Source organism: Vulpes lagopus, chromosome 3 (genome assembly GCF_018345385.1).
Source record: "Vulpes lagopus strain Blue_001 chromosome 3, ASM1834538v1, whole genome shotgun sequence".
Classification (NCBI taxonomy): domain Eukaryota; kingdom Metazoa; phylum Chordata; class Mammalia; order Carnivora; family Canidae; genus Vulpes; species Vulpes lagopus.
The window spans coordinates 102,454,858-102,474,407 of record NC_054826.1 but is presented as its reverse complement, the minus strand read 5'-3'; the positions used below and the strand labels follow the sequence as shown (position 1 = coordinate 102,474,407).

The 19,550-nt window shown below is 41.1% G+C and overlaps 1 protein-coding gene across 1 annotated transcript in view; it reads left to right on the top strand.

The window, feature by feature from the left end:
- Positions 1-19,550, top strand: part of SDK1 (sidekick cell adhesion molecule 1) — a gene marked incomplete at its 5' end in the record, with an annotated part of 911,733 nt that overhangs the window by 540,707 nt on the left and 351,476 nt on the right. The window contains one exon of the mRNA XM_041750102.1: positions 638-771. Coding sequence (XP_041606036.1) covers positions 638-771 — 134 coding nt within the window. The remainder of the gene's footprint in view (positions 1-637; positions 772-19,550) is intronic.

Genomic DNA, 19,550 nt, shown 5'->3' with positions numbered 1-19,550 from the left:
CTCCAAGATTCCTTTCTGCAGTAGAATTAGGGTATACGAGAAGGTCTCAGTGATGATGGACTAGACTGCACCTCCGGAATGTGAGGAGGTGGCCCAGATGGAAAATCAAATCGAAGGGGTCAACACCATGCCCACTGGCAACTTTTCTTCTACCCACTAGTCGAGAAATAGAGGTATAGAGGCTCTAATGAGGCACCTTAGGAGGTGGAAGAACTTGCTCCCATTCCAGGTTTGGGGTAGTGCAGTCCTCCACCTGAGAGGTTTGTGACCCTTGTGTGATCACACAGCCCTGCTTGAAAGCAAAAGACTAGCTCTTCTGGAATGTCTCCTAACTTGTTACAAAGTCCCAGAGGAAGCTTTGTGTTTTAACAAACCTTGGATACATATGTTCCAAAATGTTGTCTTCCTCACAACAACAAAGGGTCAGAGGGCTCAGAGGCTCCCCACAGGACTGTGAACGGGGCCAGAGAAGGCTTAGCCATGGCCATCTTTCTGAGGTCCGCCCATACGTTCGCTTTTGTCCTTCCAGATCTTTTTATAAACCCTGGACATTTCTTTCTTGGCTTAATAAATTAATTTGCCTTACAAACCAGAAGTCCTTTGGAGTGCCTTTGACACTGTCTCTTGTCTGACACAGAGCCATCACGCTGGAAAATCAACTGGTGATCCTTGCTACGACAGCGGGGGACACTGGGGCTTACTATGCACAGGCCGTCAATGAGCGAAATGGAGAGAACAAGACCAGCCCACTCATTCACTTGAGCATCGCGAGTGAGTTTTGAAATTACAAATGATAATTCTGAAAGCAATAAAATCTTGATTTAATTGATATATGTCTCATGGGGCATTTTGCAATAAATCTCTAAGATAGTGGCTATGGTTTAATATTGATCCAGTGTCAATAGTTGTTTTCTTTGAAGTGCTATGCAGAAAATGTGGGCACAACAGATAATTCCTACTGCAAGATCTTGTTAGTTTGGGGGATTTAAAAAATTATTTTTGCTTTTACACACTGCTATTGCATATTGTTTTTAACAACAAAAAACCTTGATTCATAAGGAATTTTATCTGTGAACTTTGAAACTAAACACAGGTTATGTTTAATTTAAAAATAAAAATCTTTGAGAAAATATATATATTGTGTTAAAATTAGCAGTATTTTTTTTTTTTTTTTTTGAGAGAGAGAGAGAGAGAGTGCAGGTGGGGGTAGTGGGAGAGGGAGAAGGAAACAGGGAATCTTAAGCAGGCTCCACACCCAGTGCAGAGCCTGACACAGGGCCTGATCTCATGACCCTGATATCATGACCTGAGCCTAAATCAAGAGTCAGTTGCTTAAAGGAATGTACCACCCAGGTACCCCAAATTAGCAGTATTTCTTAATTATAATCTACTGACCATTTTTTCTACCTGACTTAACTGAATCATGATGAGAAGACACACCAATTACAGTTACACTTTCAGTTTATTTAAGGAAATTTTAGTTTGAGGAAACTTAGTTTAAACATTTGGACTTTGAAAGAAGGCTCTAAAAATTCTACCAGAGTTGATTGCTGGAGAAGGGGAAGTGGCCAGAAACAAAAACTCTGAGCTAAAAGAGATGAAAGCAAGCACTTCACAGGGCAGGTCACCAGCTGTTGGCAGAGTGATGTTTCATGGGATGAAATGCTGTGACTCTGTGCCTGAGAACACACAGCTGGGAAATGGTTGTAAATTTCAAAATTTGATGATCACATAAAACAAGGGGGAATTAAATGAGTTTATCTGTCTCATAGTAGATGTCATCTTTTTAAGAAGCACCTCAAAGGAATGGCTTTCCCCTCAAGTGGTTTGAAAAGTTTCATGTGGTACTTCGGATAGGATCCTAGTGGCTGCTCCTCATACTCCCTGAGGGATAGTTGCATGAAGCCAAGCAGGACTGACTAGGTGAATGTCCGTAGCAAACATGGGGCAGGAGACCCCGGGATTCATTGAATGCTTTCACATGCCTGTCACCTCCCTGGTAAGTGCTCCTGGGTGGCCATCATCCTTCTGTCAGCATCTCCATTCCTAGAAGTTGAATCCTGACCTCCAGACCACAGAGAGGGTGCGGATTGGGCTGTCACCATAGAGTTAGGTGCATTGACTGGGTGTGGGGTTCACAAACTACAGGCCATGATGTGCTGCCATTTAAAGGACCCTCTGAATCAAGAATCATAATAGAAATAAATGTGACTTATCAAGACTTTTTTCAATATTGATCAAAAAGGATGGAAATTATGTTATCAAATTGATTATTTTAGTGATTTCTGAGTTTTACAGTTAGAGCCATTTATTGTTTAGGAAATTAATTTAGCACTCAATTGTGATATACATACCAGGATAATAATTGATCATATTGGTAGAATTCTAGGTCAGAAGCAAGGAAATTGGTTTGAGCCTGTTGGAAGATGGGGAAAAAATTCCTCAAGTAGCTTGGTTAACATGATGCTAACATCACAGAGTTGTGAAATCATCTGTACCTGTGCTTTCCTACATGCCTCTTCTAGAAAGGCCAGTAGGAAATAAAACTAATACAGTGAATTTGCAAGTTGCCATCCTAATGCAGTACCCTGGCTTTAGATAATTGGAATATGTAAATTCTTTTTCAATAACTTCAGATTCTACTCCAACCAAGAAGTATATTGGAAACAGCTTATAAATATTATAATTAACTGTCTTGCATTTTGTTCCCTTGTATATATTTATCTTTTCACTGGCACCAGGTAAAATGTTTAGAAGGTGAGATATAGAAAGATTGATGATATGGATGGACTTATTTTAAATCTTGGGAGAAAACCTGCATACTGTTTCCTTATATATTCTTTGCTTTTTATTGGGACCAACTAACATGTGAAGAGTCAGAAGGTTGAGGAAACCACCTTATTTTGATTTTTCAGGATAACATTCTGTTGACATATTGGATTTAGCTAAAAGTTAAATGGTACTCAATTATGCATTTTCTCACTAAAAATTCTATTTTGAAACCTCTAAAGATCAGAAATATTGATAAATCTGCAGAAGCTGCCAGAATTGTATGTGTAAGGATTGTTCCTTTCTGGACTGCATCAAATGCTATCAGCAACAGTACCTGTACTCAGGACCACCACCAGTACTAGGTGGGGCTGGGGAGGAGCAGAGGTACAACACCTCTAAGTTTACCGTGAGATTAGGTATCCTCAGGACCTGTTCATGCTGGTAGTAGGATATAGGGTATGCTGCAGACTTAGAGAACTTGTTGTCTGTTTGTTTGTTTGTTTGTTTGTTTGTTTTTCTGAGGTAGGCTTTGTTAAAAACACCAAACAAGATTGATGGAATTTCTGAAAAACTTGCCAGCCAGTATTTCTGAAGAATCAAAAGATATTATAGCCAATTATCATTTAACAAAGATAAATTTTTCCTCAGCATCAAGGAACTTTAGTGAATATGATTGAGGTGATAAGGTACTGGAAATTAAATTCCTAGTAGATCATACCATAATTAATTTAAAATTAGAGAGCACCAGGGAGCCCCACCTCTTGTTTCCTGTCATAATAATAAAGCTGCTCCTCCTGCAGGACAGCAGTCCAAGTGAGTAGCTCCCAGGGGCCAGCCTTGTCTCAAAGCATCTATGTGGAAAAAAAAAAAAAAAGCATCTATGTGAGTGATGCCCTAACACCCAGCTAACAGGAGGAAATCGTGTATCTTCCCAAACAACAGTGGACCTGAGAGTTCAGAACCTCACCACCTTCTCAGTTGCTCAAGGTTTTGACTACACTTCAAGCTTATGGAAAGCAAAAGATAGAGAGGATTCAGATAAAAATAAATAAATGTTTAAGAAAGCTTGACAATTACAAGGGAAATGCAGCCCCTTCCCTGTGCCACCTGCTGTTCTCTGCATGTTTAGTTGATGGCATTATTATCTCTTTACATTTCTTCCCCTTTTGTGTGGCTAAGAAGATAAATTGCAGCATGTTCTGCACAGATATTTCCTGTCCAGAAGGAGAGGCCATCTCCAAACTATCCATTCTCCTGCTCCCCAGTGAAAGCTTGCTGCCATCTCAGGGTAGATTCACTTTGAAGTTTTAATGTGACGTGAAGCCAGCAGATGTTAAGGACATAGGTGGGACTGTTGAAACGTCCTGCATGAATTTTTCATAGCTGGCTCCTGCAGCTCAGGTGCGTGCTAGAAAAAGAATGGGCTGAACTCACCGGAGAGTAGACGTTTCTATTCTGAGGTCAGACCCAGGCAAGCTTTATAAACCTGTCAACCTGCTTTTGGTTTTCACTTTGAAGATTTTACATTGAGTTAACTTTTGTGAATCAGATCTTCTGAACTGAATTAATATGTGAATAACTGTTTCTTCTTAAAATCAGAAAAAAAGAGTACAGTCAGGAGATGAGAGGAATTCTGATGATGATTAGTCTGTCATTGTGTAAATGCCACTATGCACACCTTGACACATCACCAGTTCTGACCCAATGTGCAAGATGTACAGTGTAATGAGAGCCTCTGGTGGGGAGGAGTATTGAAAAGAAAGCGGTACCTGTCTCCTTCCTGTGTTTCACCTTTCATTTTAATGCCTCCTCTTCAAACAACATCAGCAGATAGGATATCATTTCAGTTGATCCTCCCTCAGGCTGACAAACCCTTGCTTTTCATATTGAAGACCACTTAACATTCTTTTGTCCTCTATAATGCTAATTTAACTGCAGACCTCATATATGTTTAGTAGTTGAAAGTGGATTCCTGAGAATAATGTTCAGGAACCATCCTCTGAGAGAACCACCCTGTAAAACATGGTTTTTGTGTGCCCAGATAAAATTCTCTCTTATTTTCTTTGTGCCTTAAATATTTCAGGGAGAAAGGGGCAAGGCAGATGCCTTTCAAGTGACATGAGTTGGATTCCCAAAGCAATAGGAACAATTTGAAATATTACTGGAAACCTATCTAGAGACAGTGTCCATAGCACAAATAATCAATTTAGCTTTATACATTACATGGAACTTTACTGTCAGAATTTTCAAAAACATAAACAGGAAGTGTACTTTACGGTAGAGAAATGAGTTAATCATTTGGGATGCATTGAACCTTCTAAGTGGGGTGTGTAATGAAGCATAAGACATGCTCCAGTCCTGGCATCCTGGAGCTGATCATGAGCAGAATTGAGCATAGGCTATGATCTCTAAAGCAATTCTGTAGGCCCTCCATCAGTAAATAAGTCTTGAGCATTCACCCCTAACATATGCATGCTCAGTTGTTTATAAATTCTAAGCACAATGTTTCGTACAAAAGAGGTAAAGGTGAAATAAATGGTATCTTAAGTATCTTGCTAATCGTGACCATCTTATTAATCTCAAAAAAATAAGTTATTTTACCAGCAGAAGTGGGCTTATTCAGGAATAACAGAGAATTGCAATTCAGGACAGGCAAACTATGGCAAAACCTTAGGCAAGTCCAAGAAACAAAAGAAGAACATTATTTTTGGAGAATATGGAGGAAATTGCATCAGAGTGTAAACAAAAGTCTATGGGAGAAAAGCAAGAGTTCATAGTGGTGACCATTCCTGATTGGCTGAGTTGCAGGGATGGTTGATTTTTGTTTTGTTTTGTTTCATTGTTTAAAGATTATTTAGGAGAGAGAGTAAATGAGGGAGGGACAGAGGGAGAGGGAGAGAGAGAGACAGTATTCCAAGCAGACTCTCCACAGGCAAAGAGCGTGACTTGGGGCTCTATGTCATGACCCTGAGATCACAACCTGAGCTAAAACCAAGAGTCAGATGCTCAACCAACTGAGCCTACCCAGGCACAGGGTGGTTGACTTCTTGCAGGAGATACATTGCACATCTCTCCCTGTTGGGCTCTATAGTTCTTTCTTGTTGACCATTCTTCTCTTGGCTCTATAATTGACAGTTCCTCCTGTCATTGATGTCAAGTGGTAAGCTCCCCCTTCCCACCCTCCCCTTCTAGCCTCCTGAGCCCACTTTAGTGAGGTTCCCCTTAATTAATTTCCAGATACATTCTATTTTTAGTTGATGTCTCATGGCACAATAGACACTTTGTGAGTAGAAATCCATATTTTCTGTGGTCTTCCTAATGATGTTTAGTTTTTGGATTAATTTTTGTGATACCTGTTTGAGGAGAACTATTTATCTGGCATCGTTGCTGAGGAGGAGCCCGCACATGACATAAGCCCTGGTGCTGCCATTTGTTATCTTCATTTGTGCTCAGAGTAACTCAGGTCTGTGCTTCTTCCCAGGGGCACTTATATCCAACTATCTGTTCTGTGAATTAGTTTAGTTAAAACCAAATATATTTGTCCCTTGAGGAACACAGGTTTGAACTGCACAAGTCAACTCATACACACATTTTTTCCAATAAATATGGCATAGTTCTACAAATATGGTATAGTTCTACAAATGTATTTTCTCTTCCCAGTGATTTTCTTTTCTTTTTTTTTAAGATTTTATTTATTTATTCATGAGAGACGCAGAGAGAGCGAGAGGCAGAGACACAGGCAGAGAGAGAAGCAGGCTACATGCAGGGAGCCTGATGTGGGACTCAATCCCAGGACTCCAGAATCATGTCCTGGGCCAAAGGCAGGCACTAAACCACTGAGCCACCCAGGGATCCCCCTCCAATGATTTTTCTTAATAACATTTTCTTCTTTGGCTTACTTCATTGTAAGACTACAGCATTATATATATGTGTGTGTGTGTGTGTGTGTGTGTGTGTGTGTGTATGTATACACACACACATATATAAAACATACAAAACATATATTAGTTGACCATTATGTAATTGGCAACAGTAGGCTATTAGTAGTAAAGTTTTGGAGAAGTTATCCACAGATTTTCGACTGTGTGGGGTGTCAGCAACCCAAACCCACATGTTGTTCAAGGGTCCAGTATACACAAGTACACCTACTCACTGGCGAGTTCTGAGAGAAGACATACACAAAGGCATCCTGTCCACCTTCTTGAAAGTGAACATTTTTAGCTCTTCCCTTGAAGTAACGTGCATTACAGTGTATGACAAGGGGCCATCCCACTGGGAGACCTGATATGCATAATAAATGGCATTATTATTAAAGATCAGTTTTCTTCTTAGCTCTCTGATTTAAAAACAGATAAAAATGCCAATTCTAATATTTCGTTTCTGAACCTCAGATATATGTTTATATGGGTTAGCAATAGGCTTAGAATCAAGTACAACTGGTGATTTGCAACCAGACTTCAGCTTTAAAAAAAGAAAAGAACAAAAATGATAAAGACAATAATAAGGCCATAATTCTCTCCCCAGCCCACAAGACAAAACTATGTTATTCCTGTTCCCTACCCCTGCTCTCGCCCATCTTCTTTTCCTAGGCTGCTTTTCCCCTTTGTGGCTGATTTGAGCCTAATCTCTTCCTTGGTAGATCTTAGGGAATCAGGTTAAACCGTGACTTGTAATTTGCCCTCAACTTTTGAGTGAATTTGGGATAGCCCAGTATCCCCAGGCTCCCAAAGCAGCCATCTTCACACTGGATAATGCAGACCTCTTAGGGGGCATGCAGATTTCTGAGGGGGCAAGCAGGCACATCTAATCTTTGGACAATCTATTTCCAGGTGCTGTCATATTGTCTTCCTAAAACCAGGTCTGTGTGTGTGTGCCTGAGTTCCAGGGGCTCTCTTCCCCGATTGCTTCTCTTACAGGGTGCAAGTCACACACACATCTTGAATCTTTAATACAAGCATTTATGTGAGGGAATAAATGTCCAGGCACCAAAAAAAGGGAGAATTCTGTCAGTGTCAGAATTGTGCAAGTGAAGTACTCTAATAACTGGGAAATAAATCATTTTACAAATTAGATGTTTTCAGTTTCTTGCTGTCTACAAAATGAGGCAGGACCCAAACACATTGTCAGTTGACATCTTATTACAAATAATTTTTGAAGATTGCTAATACAGTACAGCATCTACTTGTAAGACAAGAAGACATTTTCAGGTCTTTTCCAGGCCAGGGACTTAAGAGACAGCAAGTCACCTTCACACTCTCCCCCCATGGCCAGGCCACTTTGGGAGATGATGGAGCCACAGGCTGGAAGCTGCCCAGATCTCTGAATCAGCCCTGGAGAGTCATCCTGATGGAATGGGGCTTTATAGAGTAAGGAATAAACCTCTGTGTGCTAAGCACTGAGACTCCAGGCTTTGTTTGTTATCGGAACAAGAAGTAATCTATCCTAACTAATAAATTACATGTGGAACTCAGAAGGGGCTAAAAGAATTGAGAGAAATCCTTGAATTTTATTCCTTCCATCGGCACCTGTTTTTCTACATGAACATAGTTTCATAGGAGTTGTATTTACAAAAAAGAAGTAGGATTAGAATCAGGGTAAACCTCTATCCATTTCACAGAGAGATATATTTTCAAGGATTTTTTTCTTTTATATGTAATATTCATCAAAATTAGGTTATACATGTGTTTTGATTAATTGAGTACAAATAAAAATTGTAACAGTAACTCAATCCAAGATAACTTTTCTTTTCAACTCCAGAGCCATATGGTTGCTGGGAAATTTTAATTTATATGCATATTTTATCAGAGGCTATGATAGGGTGATCAATAAAATACTTCAAATCATTAACTGTAGTAAATTAGAATAAAATTCTGTGGGAAGTGTAGAACAAAAATACAGGTTCAAGAAGAAAAAGGAATGAGGTCAGATTTCTGGGCACTAAACATTAAGAGTTAGGTCATGTATTTTTCTCAGTGCTAGGTGATGTGTATCAAATCTTCGATTTGATATCAAAATATCTAGATTCCTTTGGACACATAAAAGAGTGCCACAGACTTCTATTTTATTAAAATATACCAGCACAGTCAAATATTAAAATACATGAGAAATTCTGTTCTCTGTAGACCTTCAAATTGGTCTTGGAAAACATGAGGTGTTAAGATTGTTAACGTCAACTGTGGAACAACACAGGGTTTTGCAAAATTCTTCTAGGTGATGTAGGAGCAGAAACTATTCCAAGCTATATGCAGATTTGATGATAATTTATAAATAAATGTGCTGTTCAGTGATTTCCCCAAGGGAAAGACAGAAGTAGGGCCATGATGAGCCTTGAGCTTTAGATCAGTGGTTCACATTTTCCATGTTCAAATTCCATAACCACCTGAGTCAGTGATCAAGAGCATTTCAAAGCTGCAGGTACCAAGGCCCCAAGAAGTTAGGGATCCACCAGAATTACAAAAATAGTGAATGTGGAGTTACAGATTCAAGACAGGGTTTCTTTGAGCCCCAACCCCCCTAGGTTTTCCTGTAAAAAGGGAACAGCATGTATTTTGGATGCAGGGTGTGCTTTGGTGTCAGAGTCCAAGTGAGGGAAGCAGGAGGAGAAGGCCAAGCTCAGGGGAAGTAGCCCTCTCATTGTATGGAAGATTTGGTTAAGAGCTTTTCCGCACTCAAACCTCAGAGGAGCTTGGTTTTGTTTTAAAAAGGGAGGCTGTTTAACTGACTGAGCTACTCGGATGCCCCTTAAAAAAATAAAATAAAGTAAAAAATTAAAAGAGAGGCTGTTTTGATGCCAGAACCATTCCCAATAAACATTCAGTCTCAGTAAAGTCAGCATATTGTATATGCGCAGACAGCTCAGAGGCTGGCACCCTTTTGCAACCTACAGAGGTACATGTGGTGGCTGTGATGAGACTCCACCTCCCTGAGCACAGGTTTGCAGAAGGGTGTTGGGGGGTTGGAAATAGCACTGACAGAACAGCACCGGTGGTAACTTACGATCCATAACAGCACATATGTTGTCACCTGTCATGCACGATATACAGTAAGACATGGTCTGCCCCAGTGACATGCACAGCCGTCCTCATCTTCCCAGCCATTACTGGGGACCTGCTGCAGCAGATTCTGCACTGGGAGTAAGCCACAGCGGGGAGCAGTGGGCCAGGTGGATTCAGTAGACAAAGCATCAGTATTCATTTGTTTCTCCCAATATGAGATGATTCCTTAAGGGCACAAATTGTCATCTGTTAGTGACTTACCTAATCAGATCTTAAAACTCCATCAAAAGCCCATCTTTACTATTTTTCAAAACCACCTCTCCTCCTGACTGTGGGATCACATTTCTTCATCTTAACCAACAAATAGCCACATGCCCGCATTCAGGCGGGCTGCCATTGCAGGCTCTTAATAATTAAGCATAACATTTCAAAACTTGTCATGTATTGGAAGGGACTCCACACTGTGACTCACTCCTACAGTAAGTACCTTACCAGCCCGGATCCCTTCAGATGCCACATTCATGGAAGTGCTTTGTCTGCTTTCCCTATCGCTATAATTGATATGAAAAGATAAGCAATTTTTATAGGGCACTAACAAGGGGGATAGAAAATTGATTTTCCTTGCAATCATTTTATCAGCTCTAACATACATCCATCACCCATCTCGTCTGCGGAAATCCTAGCCATCTCATGGTTATGAGCTGAGAAGAGGCCACATAACCAGTTGTTAGTTGTAAATAGAGTTTTCTGTGAAAAACTATGTTTACTCAGTAGCTGGATACAGATGACGACCGTGGTTAGTTCCCTGGTGTGTGAGCTTTTACTCCATTTTGGATGAGATAATCACACACTGTTCTTCCTGATGTCCTCTTTCCTCTTGTGAATGGGCTCAGTGTTCTGATGAAACACCTATTCCATGTCTTCCTTCAGAACTTCTGAGGTTTGCAAGCTCCACATTGTCTGACTTCCTGGGCAAGTCTTTGTAGTTCATCCTTCAGAAAAATGAGAATAGATGATTTTCTGATTTGGAGGGAATGTGGGAAGTGCAACCAACCTCTTTAGTAATATAGTAATCTTTTGTAATAGTAATCTTTTGATGTCAGAACCATTCCCAATAAACATTCAGTCTCAGTAAAGTCAGCATATTGTATATGCGCAGACAGCTCAGAGGCTGGCACCCTTTTGCAATCGACAGAGGTACATGTGGTGGCTGTGATGAGACCTTTAGTAATAGCCGGTGTTCTGGAGGGCAGGCCTGATACTCAGGATCCTAATGTTGATTTTGAGCAGTCAGGTAAGGTTGGGAAGTCATGATCTAGCCTAATGTGTGATGAAAGCATGTGATAGTGGTGATTGTAGTTTGGGCCACTGCAGCAAAATGCTACAGACAACAGACATTTCCTTCTCACAGTTCCAAAGGCTGAGGAGTGCCCATGTGGTCACGTTCCAGTAAGAACCCTCTTCTGGGCTGTAGACTTCTCAACACCTCCTCACACGGCAGGAAGGGCTCTTCTTATAAGGGCCCTGATCTCCTTCGCAGGCTCCATCCTAATGACCTGATTATACACCAAAGGCCCCACCTCCTGATGCCATTACCTCCTGTCTCCACATCAGGGGTTAGGATTTCAACATCAGAACTTAGAGGGGACATGAAAATGCAGGGCCCTGTGATAGGAGAAGCAGTTGTCATTTACTGAGTGTCTCTCTGTGTAAGTATTATACATAATCTCAGCCCTCATTTTTAAAAAGCCCTATGGGGTCAGTATTATACCTATTTTACAAATGAGGAAACAAATGAAGGGAATAAATAGCTTGTATAAGGCTACACAGTTAATTACATGCTTTACTTTCAACCCCAGTCTGTCTGCTCCCAAAGAGATTTTCATCATTTTATTTGTTGAGATTATTTATATTGCAGATCATTTTTGGCTTTTAAACTCATGTTGAAAGTTCTTAATCTGGTCACTGCTTTTCTGTTTGCAGCCTAACAACTGGTCACCTTCTGATAATGGTTCCGTTCTTCCTTTACAACTTCGTCATAATGTTTTATTGCTGATCACTGTAAATGATGTTCTTTTGGCTCTTATGGAAGGCAATTATAGCAGGTAATTAAAATTGTAGATCTTTACAGTGTGCTTGTGAACATTAAATCGAGCCTTAAGAAAATCAGGTATAAAGCATCTGTTAAAGTAAAAGGTCACTGGGCAACTCAGAAGACCATTACCAAATCCAGTGATCCAGACTCCCTGCTTTTACACAACCCTTGTATCTGAGGTGTAAAAACCAATTGAATTTTTAAGACTTTTTTCTTTATTTATGAGACACATACACACAGAGGCAGAGGGAGAAGCAGGCTCCCTGTGGGAAACCCTGATACAGGACTCAATCCCAGGATCCCGACCTGAGCCAAAGGCAGAGGCTCAACCACTGAGCCACCCAGGCACCTGACCTTGTATGTTCTAATCAGCAAGCTCTTAGCAATAGCCCCACCTATGACTCTTTGTTCTTTCAGCTAACTATTCCACCTGTACCCTCTCATCTTTCATGATCTCTGTGAATATCCTTTTGCGCAAAGTCAGTTCCTACCAACAGAGCCTAGTGTAGCTGTGTCTTTGGTAAGGCAAGTTACAGGGGCTGTAAGAAACACGATTGCTCATTGTCACTGTCTGTTGCTGTTTGCCCGGGAATGTTTGGTTAGTGTAGAATTTTCAGGTGGAATCCCAAAGGCTATTATTTTACATGGTTCCATTGAGTAGGAAAACACGAGCTGAGAATTTTCTGGTTCACCCTGCCTATACACCTGAATGACCATCTGGGAAGTCTGAAGGCTGTCATGGTTTTGTGATTTTCCTAGCAAGCAAGATTCAGACAGTAAACCCAGAGGTGCATAAGCTCCTAGTGAAACTCCCAAAAAAATAGCTGGTATTCCATTTGGTCCCCAATGTGGACTTAGGAGTCCGTGTCAGAGCTGGAAAGGCAGGAAGCCAGTACTGGTGACCCACTCATTTGGCCCCATGGGGTTTGTTGGTTGTTTGCTCCATTTACTGAGAATGGATTTAGGGGCTGTATCCCACTTGGTATGGCAGGCCCTACACTGTGCTGCTCCCTTCACTTCCCTCAACAGACTGTAGCACATTCTAATTTATTTCCCCATCAGGATGTCACCCTGTGACTATGTTAATGCAGACAGGGTTGATTATACCGAAGTTTGCTCTCCAGTGGGAAGGTTTCCAGCACAAATGTGCTTCAGAATTCAAACTTCTCCCTTTCTACTCCTTAAGACTCTGGGAAGCACCTTCATCAGAATAACTTATGTATGAGACCATATGCAGGAGTTGACCTTTAGTTCCAGGTCATTTCAGAAAGTTAACATGGATTCACTTTTTTAGCCTATGTAGGGAAACTTCTGAAATGAGAAAATAGCCTCAGAAAAAAATCATGCAAAGATGTTACTATCATAAAGAAGTACAAAAATGGGTAGGCAATGTTCTGAGCCTTTCATGTCTTTGTTCATTTTAGTTATAGTATTCAAAAAATCATGACAGTAAGCGTGTTCTTGATAAAAATTCAGGATTTCTAGTTAACTGAACCCTGCACTGGCATGAAGATTAGTTGGATCATGTCTACCTCTTAAGTCTGTACCTGACAGATGGGTACCGAGCTGTTATTCCCCCACCAGCTTCTGTTTTGACTGCTGGTCAGTATATATTTTGAATATCAGTCCAGCCTGAAAGAATACTCAGGGATTCATTAAAAAAAATACACTTCTCATCATTGTGGAAACATCCTGCATACTTCGACTGCTGTTTTGGAGTCACCAGGCACCATTCCTCTGTATGCTGCTGTTCGTCTCTAGACAACAAGCAGCTGCTGGAAAGGTTGCAGTGTAATTCCTTTCCACCTTTAGGATCCTCATATCTCATTTTTGTACCAAAGTATATAATCCCTCCTTTTAAAAATTCAGATTTAATTTCTGCTGTTGCATTCAGAAAACACCGAGCATCTAGTATGTACCAGCATTGTGCCTGATGCTGAGAAAACTAAATGAGTTAAGACACACATTCTTGCCATTCACAAGCTCAAGCTTTGCTCAGCAGAGGCCGGGCGCGAGTGAGTGGCAGGGATGTGATGTGTGGAATGCCCAGCGGGAGGACGTAGGTAGAAGTGTTGTGGAAGCACAGGCCAGTGAGCAGTAAATTCTGCTCCCAGGTTGGAAAAGGATCATTAGCAGAGCTCTATAATCTTTTAGTTCATTTCTGGAGAGATGCTACCCCCAGTGACATGATGAAGGCAAGGAGGTTCTCTACGACCAAGGATGTCCTGTTGTTCGCTCCTTGTTTTCGATACCAGGGCCCCCAGCCAGACTCGTTTCGTTTCTGACACACTCGTTCTAGTAAGTGTCCCGTCTTAATCTCTTACCAGAATGCACATTCCACGAGGGTTGGCCTTTGTTCTCATCCCCCAAGTAGCGAGAAGCATGCCTGAGAACCAGCAGGGCCTCAGGAGTGCTAGTTCAGTGAAAGGGCGAGAGCACTTAGAACTCAGTGCACTGCCTTCGCATCTCTGCTCCTCCGCCCTGGGTCACATGGCTCTCCATGGACCTGCCCCATCCTGATCTTCCCTCCGTCTCTGCCTTCTCTTGGACCTGCTCACCAGCTTTTCTAGGTCCTTCGTCCGGCTCCTTATCTTTGGCATTCATAGCTCCTCCTGCTTCTCCTTACCCCCAATTATAAGGATGCTCCATTGTTCAGACTTTTGGTGCAATATTTTATTTTGTTTTCCTGCCATTTGGTTTTCTCCCTGGAGAACTCATTCGTTCTTATGATTTTATGTATCATTTTGATCAAATGTTATCTCCAGACCAGAATGCAAGTCTGAGCATTCAGTCTTCAAGTGGAAAGTTACATGAAATGATATAAGTCCTCTATGACTACAAGATTCTGATTGCCTCCTATATGCTCACCTTATTGGTCTGATTTAGTCAGGTACCCTGAAATGGAAGGCATGTCCCCAAGCATGTCCTTGGTTACTGACTTCCTCTCTTCCAGTGGGTGACCTCGCTTGGCCCGCTGGTCACTCTCTGGCTTCCCTCTGTGTGGCAGTGTTGCTCATCCAGCTGGCCCTGCTGCTGAGGGCGCCCAGCCTGACGCAGTGCTCGGGACACTGTGCCCTGAGGATGACATCCACTGTACCGCTGTACAGTTTCACTGGGAAATTAAATTTGCCTGTCTTCTTAGACTTCCTATCCAAAGCAGGCTCTTCTCCTAAGTTCCCTCAGGAGGCCTGTCTCTGCCTGTGTTTCCATCCCTTTCCTGTCCCTGAACATTTCACCTAAAGCCATGCTTCTTCCAGATTTATCCTCCACCAATCCAGCCTTTAATTTGTTTACTCAGCATGTATTTATCAAGTACTTAGTAAATGCCAGCACTGTGTGGGACGTCGACAGTATAACAATGATGGAGGTAGAGTGGTTTCTGCCATCACAACTTATGTTGGTGGGACAGAAAGGCAAACAAGCATGCTTAATATGGTGTGGGATGTCCTAAGTTAGGGAGTAGTAATTGTCCCATTCATCCTGCATTTCTGCCACTTCCATTTCTAATCCTTTGCCTGCTGCAAAAGACTGGGTTGGTAAATATAAAGATATGCAGGATTGTATATTGTATATGTTGAAGGCATACTTCTAGGAGGAAGACCTATAATACTTCTTATTTTTAAATGGCCATTGGTATAGACTTATATAGAGAAAATAGGGAAAATTTTCAAAAGATGGATTAGGTGAGAAATAGAACCAGTCAGTAGAATTACAACCCTCAAGCCTTGGGCCTCATTATTCTCACAACCAGGGTCCTTCTGTGGGCAAAACTGCCTGAACCACCAGAAAGAATGCCAGCACCCATGCTCTGCAAGCCCAGTATGTCAGACTATAATTTAAAAGATGAGTTGCTTTATAAATGGACTATTAATATAGGTTCTTCATCTCTAAGCCATTCAATATGTGATTTGTAAAAATTGATTTCCTTATAACTTATATTTAAGTTATGTATATAACTTATATACTTATACATAAAATAATTCAGATGTATAAGTTAAAACTATGACATCAGGCAGCTAGATCTGCCACAATAGGATACCACTGACTGGTGTTCTAAACCGATGACTTTATATTCTTTTCTCACAATTCTGAAGGCTGGAAGTCAGAGAACAAGGTGCCAGCAGAATTGATCTCTTCTGCAGGCTTGCCAATGGCTTTTCCTCTGCATGTGTGGCTTTTCTTCTGTGCATACAGAGAGCAGGAGAGAGAGATCTAATACCTTTTCCTCTTCTTATAAGGACACCAGTCCTATCATATTAGGGCCCCATACTTATAACCTCATTTTTCCTTAATTACCTCCTTAGAGGCTCTTTCTCCAAATACACACTGGGGATTAGGGCTTCCACATATGACTTTAACGACCACCTCATCCCTGTGGTAGTTTCTTTCCTAAGGTACAGTCTTGCTCTAGATCATACATCACTTTAGCCACTAAATGAAACATGGGCTGTGTTTCATTTAGTCCACACAATACCTTAAAAATACATGAGCCAGTAATTAAAAGTTGAGAGAAACTCATCCAATTAAAAAAAATACCTAATGAGCTGACTGTGCCGGGCCCACCTTCCCAGTTTGGATGGTCATAGGTCACATTCTCTGGGGGCGAGGCTTCTGTTTTCCTGTGGAGTGCAGGATTTGGGAAAAATATTCATGGCGGATTTTAAATGATTGCAGATTTCTTTTTTTATTTTCTTTCTTTTTTTTTTTTTTTTTAGTGTGTGGGGGTGCATGTCATGGAGAACAGCAGAAGGAGAGAGAGAGTCTTAAGCAGGCTCCACAATGGGTGGAGCTTGATCTCACAACCCTGAGATCATGACCTGAGCCAAAATCAAGAGTCAGACACTTAACTGAGCCACCCTAAAATTTAGGTGCCCCTAAATTATTGCAGATGTACAAAAAGAATTCCCTTGGAAACTATCCATGTGTCCCATCATAGATGGAATTCTCTAGGAGTGGTAAAGGCTTGCATGAGCAGCAATACTTTGACTCCCAGGGCCCCTGGAGAGCATGTGTACATAAAAGCAGGAGAGATGCCAAAGGCTCATTTACCAAAGGCCTGGGCTATGGAGCAGTTTGTGCTGGGAGCACATATGGTTGGTCCATCACTTATGCGACACAAGTGCCTCTCATATTTTCAAGGTCTGTAGTAGTCTGTATTAATGGCACCCCTAAAAGTGGGTAGTCAGTGCACAGCCTGCTTGGATGTACATGGCAATCTCAATCACTTTGTTCCACAGTTACTTCTAGGCTATCTCTTGTGCACCAAGCCTTGAGCAAGGCCTTGAGTGCTTGGGGAACCAGGATGAGATGGTAATGTAAAGAGATGATTCAAGCAAAAGCATATGAGCCAGAATAGAAAGCAGCATAGATAACTGGAAACCCAAGCATGGGGCACCCAGCTGGGTCTGAGGAGACCGGGAAGGTTTCCCTGAGGAGCTGATATTTAATATGATCTTAAGGTTCAGTAAGAGCAGTTGAATGAGGAGCTGGGGAGGAAGGCCACCCCAATAAAGGGTAGGGGTTCCTGGGGGTCACAGAGATTTCTCTATCACAGACATTTGACACTCCAGCTTCCAAGGTAAGAATAAAGCTCTGTACTAGCAGAGGGCCCAAACATAACTATTTGGAAATAGGAATAATGCTTTAAAAACCAGGGGATTCCACATAAATGTTGATGATCTGGTGACCTGAATCCACATCCCCTCCAGACACAGTTAGCTTGAGCTGAGTAGATATGGCTCACTTTCCATGGTGCATCCCTTCCTCTGGCCCAGGGCCCAACTCTGCCAGGCTATGTCCCTAATAAGGAGACCAGCCAGGCACGATTGATTACAGTGTTCATCTTCTTGTTTCTCTTATAGTGGAGAAATCTACCCAGTCTCTATCAAAATTAGGGAAATAAAAGTTAGACAAGGAAGGTGGAGAGTATCTCATACTGCCTGATAGGGTTGTGCTGCCTGTCTGCTTGGTACCTGCAGGTAGGAGTTTGGGCGATGGTCTATCAGTGCTGCTCCCCACTGCCTGGTGGGCTAATCTAGATCAGGGATCTCTAATCAGGGCTGTCACTGCAGGGACTTGCATTGGTGGATGCTCTGAGGAACTTGGCTTCCACTACAGACACACATCTCATAGGGCTGTACCCAGGGAAGTGCCTCTTCCCATGACATCCTCTCTCACCTGCCTTCATAGCCCAGAGGGGCGTTCCTTCTAGGACACTCTCATCTTCCCTGGACTGTTGTTCCAGACTGTCAAGCCCTCCGCTTGCCAGACAAAGGACAATTTCAAAGACGAGCCAGTGCTGAGAAAGTGGGTGACTTTAACAACTGGGTAAGAAATACTATTGAAAGGCAGCTTGCAGTTCCCAGCTTTCAACAAAATTGAAGGAGGACCTCATCAAATTGTCAGCCAATAGATCATTAAAAATAATGTTTGATGATAAATTACTGTGTGATTTGGGGCATCATCATTGGAATGATATCAAGGAATTGACACTGTTCTGACAAACTCCTTCCACTCCATATGCTTCTTTATGAAAATAAGTTTTCTCAATGCATACACTTATAAAAACAAAAAATGGAAATAAAATTGATACTGGACGCCTTCTCATTTTAGCTGGAAGTAATATCCATCCATGAATACATGAACTAATTTTTTAAAAAGCCCCATTCATCCACTAAGAGATGGATTTCCAATAAAACTGTACTTTTTCATGTTCAATATCTGTCAAAATTTATCATGATAAATGTTGGTGTGATTATTATTACTAATAATTATAATGGATGACCAATCAGAATTGTTTAACATTTAGAGTTTTTCGATGATGGAATTTGGAAAAAAAAAAATGAAACATCATCCTTTCTTATACAGAGAAGTGTGATAAAAGACTTTCAAATATAACATGACAGTAAATAAAATTGTGTGACTTGAGAAAAAAGAATGATGTAAAATTTCCAGGTATTAAAAAAGGAAATTTTAGAATGAATGTTAGTTGGTATGAAATCATAATCTTAGTTCTCTCTGGAAACATTTAAAAGAGTAATCTAAAGTTTCATTTAAAATATATTAGAATTAAATATAAATATTTAAAGTAAAGTTTATGTGAGGAGGATATAGTTTTTCAAAATTCTTTTATGGATTAAATGGGCAAAAATAACCCATGTGAGTTGTATGCTTGGTTTGTAAATGAAAGGTGAAGCTGGAGGAAGGAGATATGAGAACTTCCAAAGGGTCCTGCCAAGGGTGCCAGGACAGTGGGAAAACCAGAGGTCAGAGAGACAAGACAAATCTAACAAAAGCTGTAAACATGCTGGGCCAATATATTAACAATAGTCATATGAAAGTGACAAAGTTAGAATAAAATATTTTAAATATATGACAGTTTCTTAACACTAGGTGCTCCTGAAAATCACTGGGGCTGGTTCAGGACATTTCTTTTTATTTATTTTTTTTATTTTTTATTGGTGTTCAATTTGCCAACATATAGAATAACACCCAGTGCTCATCCCATCAAGTGCCCCCCTCAGTGCCCGTCACCCAGTCACCCCCACCCCCCGCCCACCATCTCCTTCCACCACCCCTAGTTCATTTCCCAGAGTTAGGAGTCTCTCATGTTCTGTCTCCCTTTCTGATATTTCCCACTCATTTTTTCTCCTTTCTCCTTTATTCCCTTTCACTATTTTATATATTCC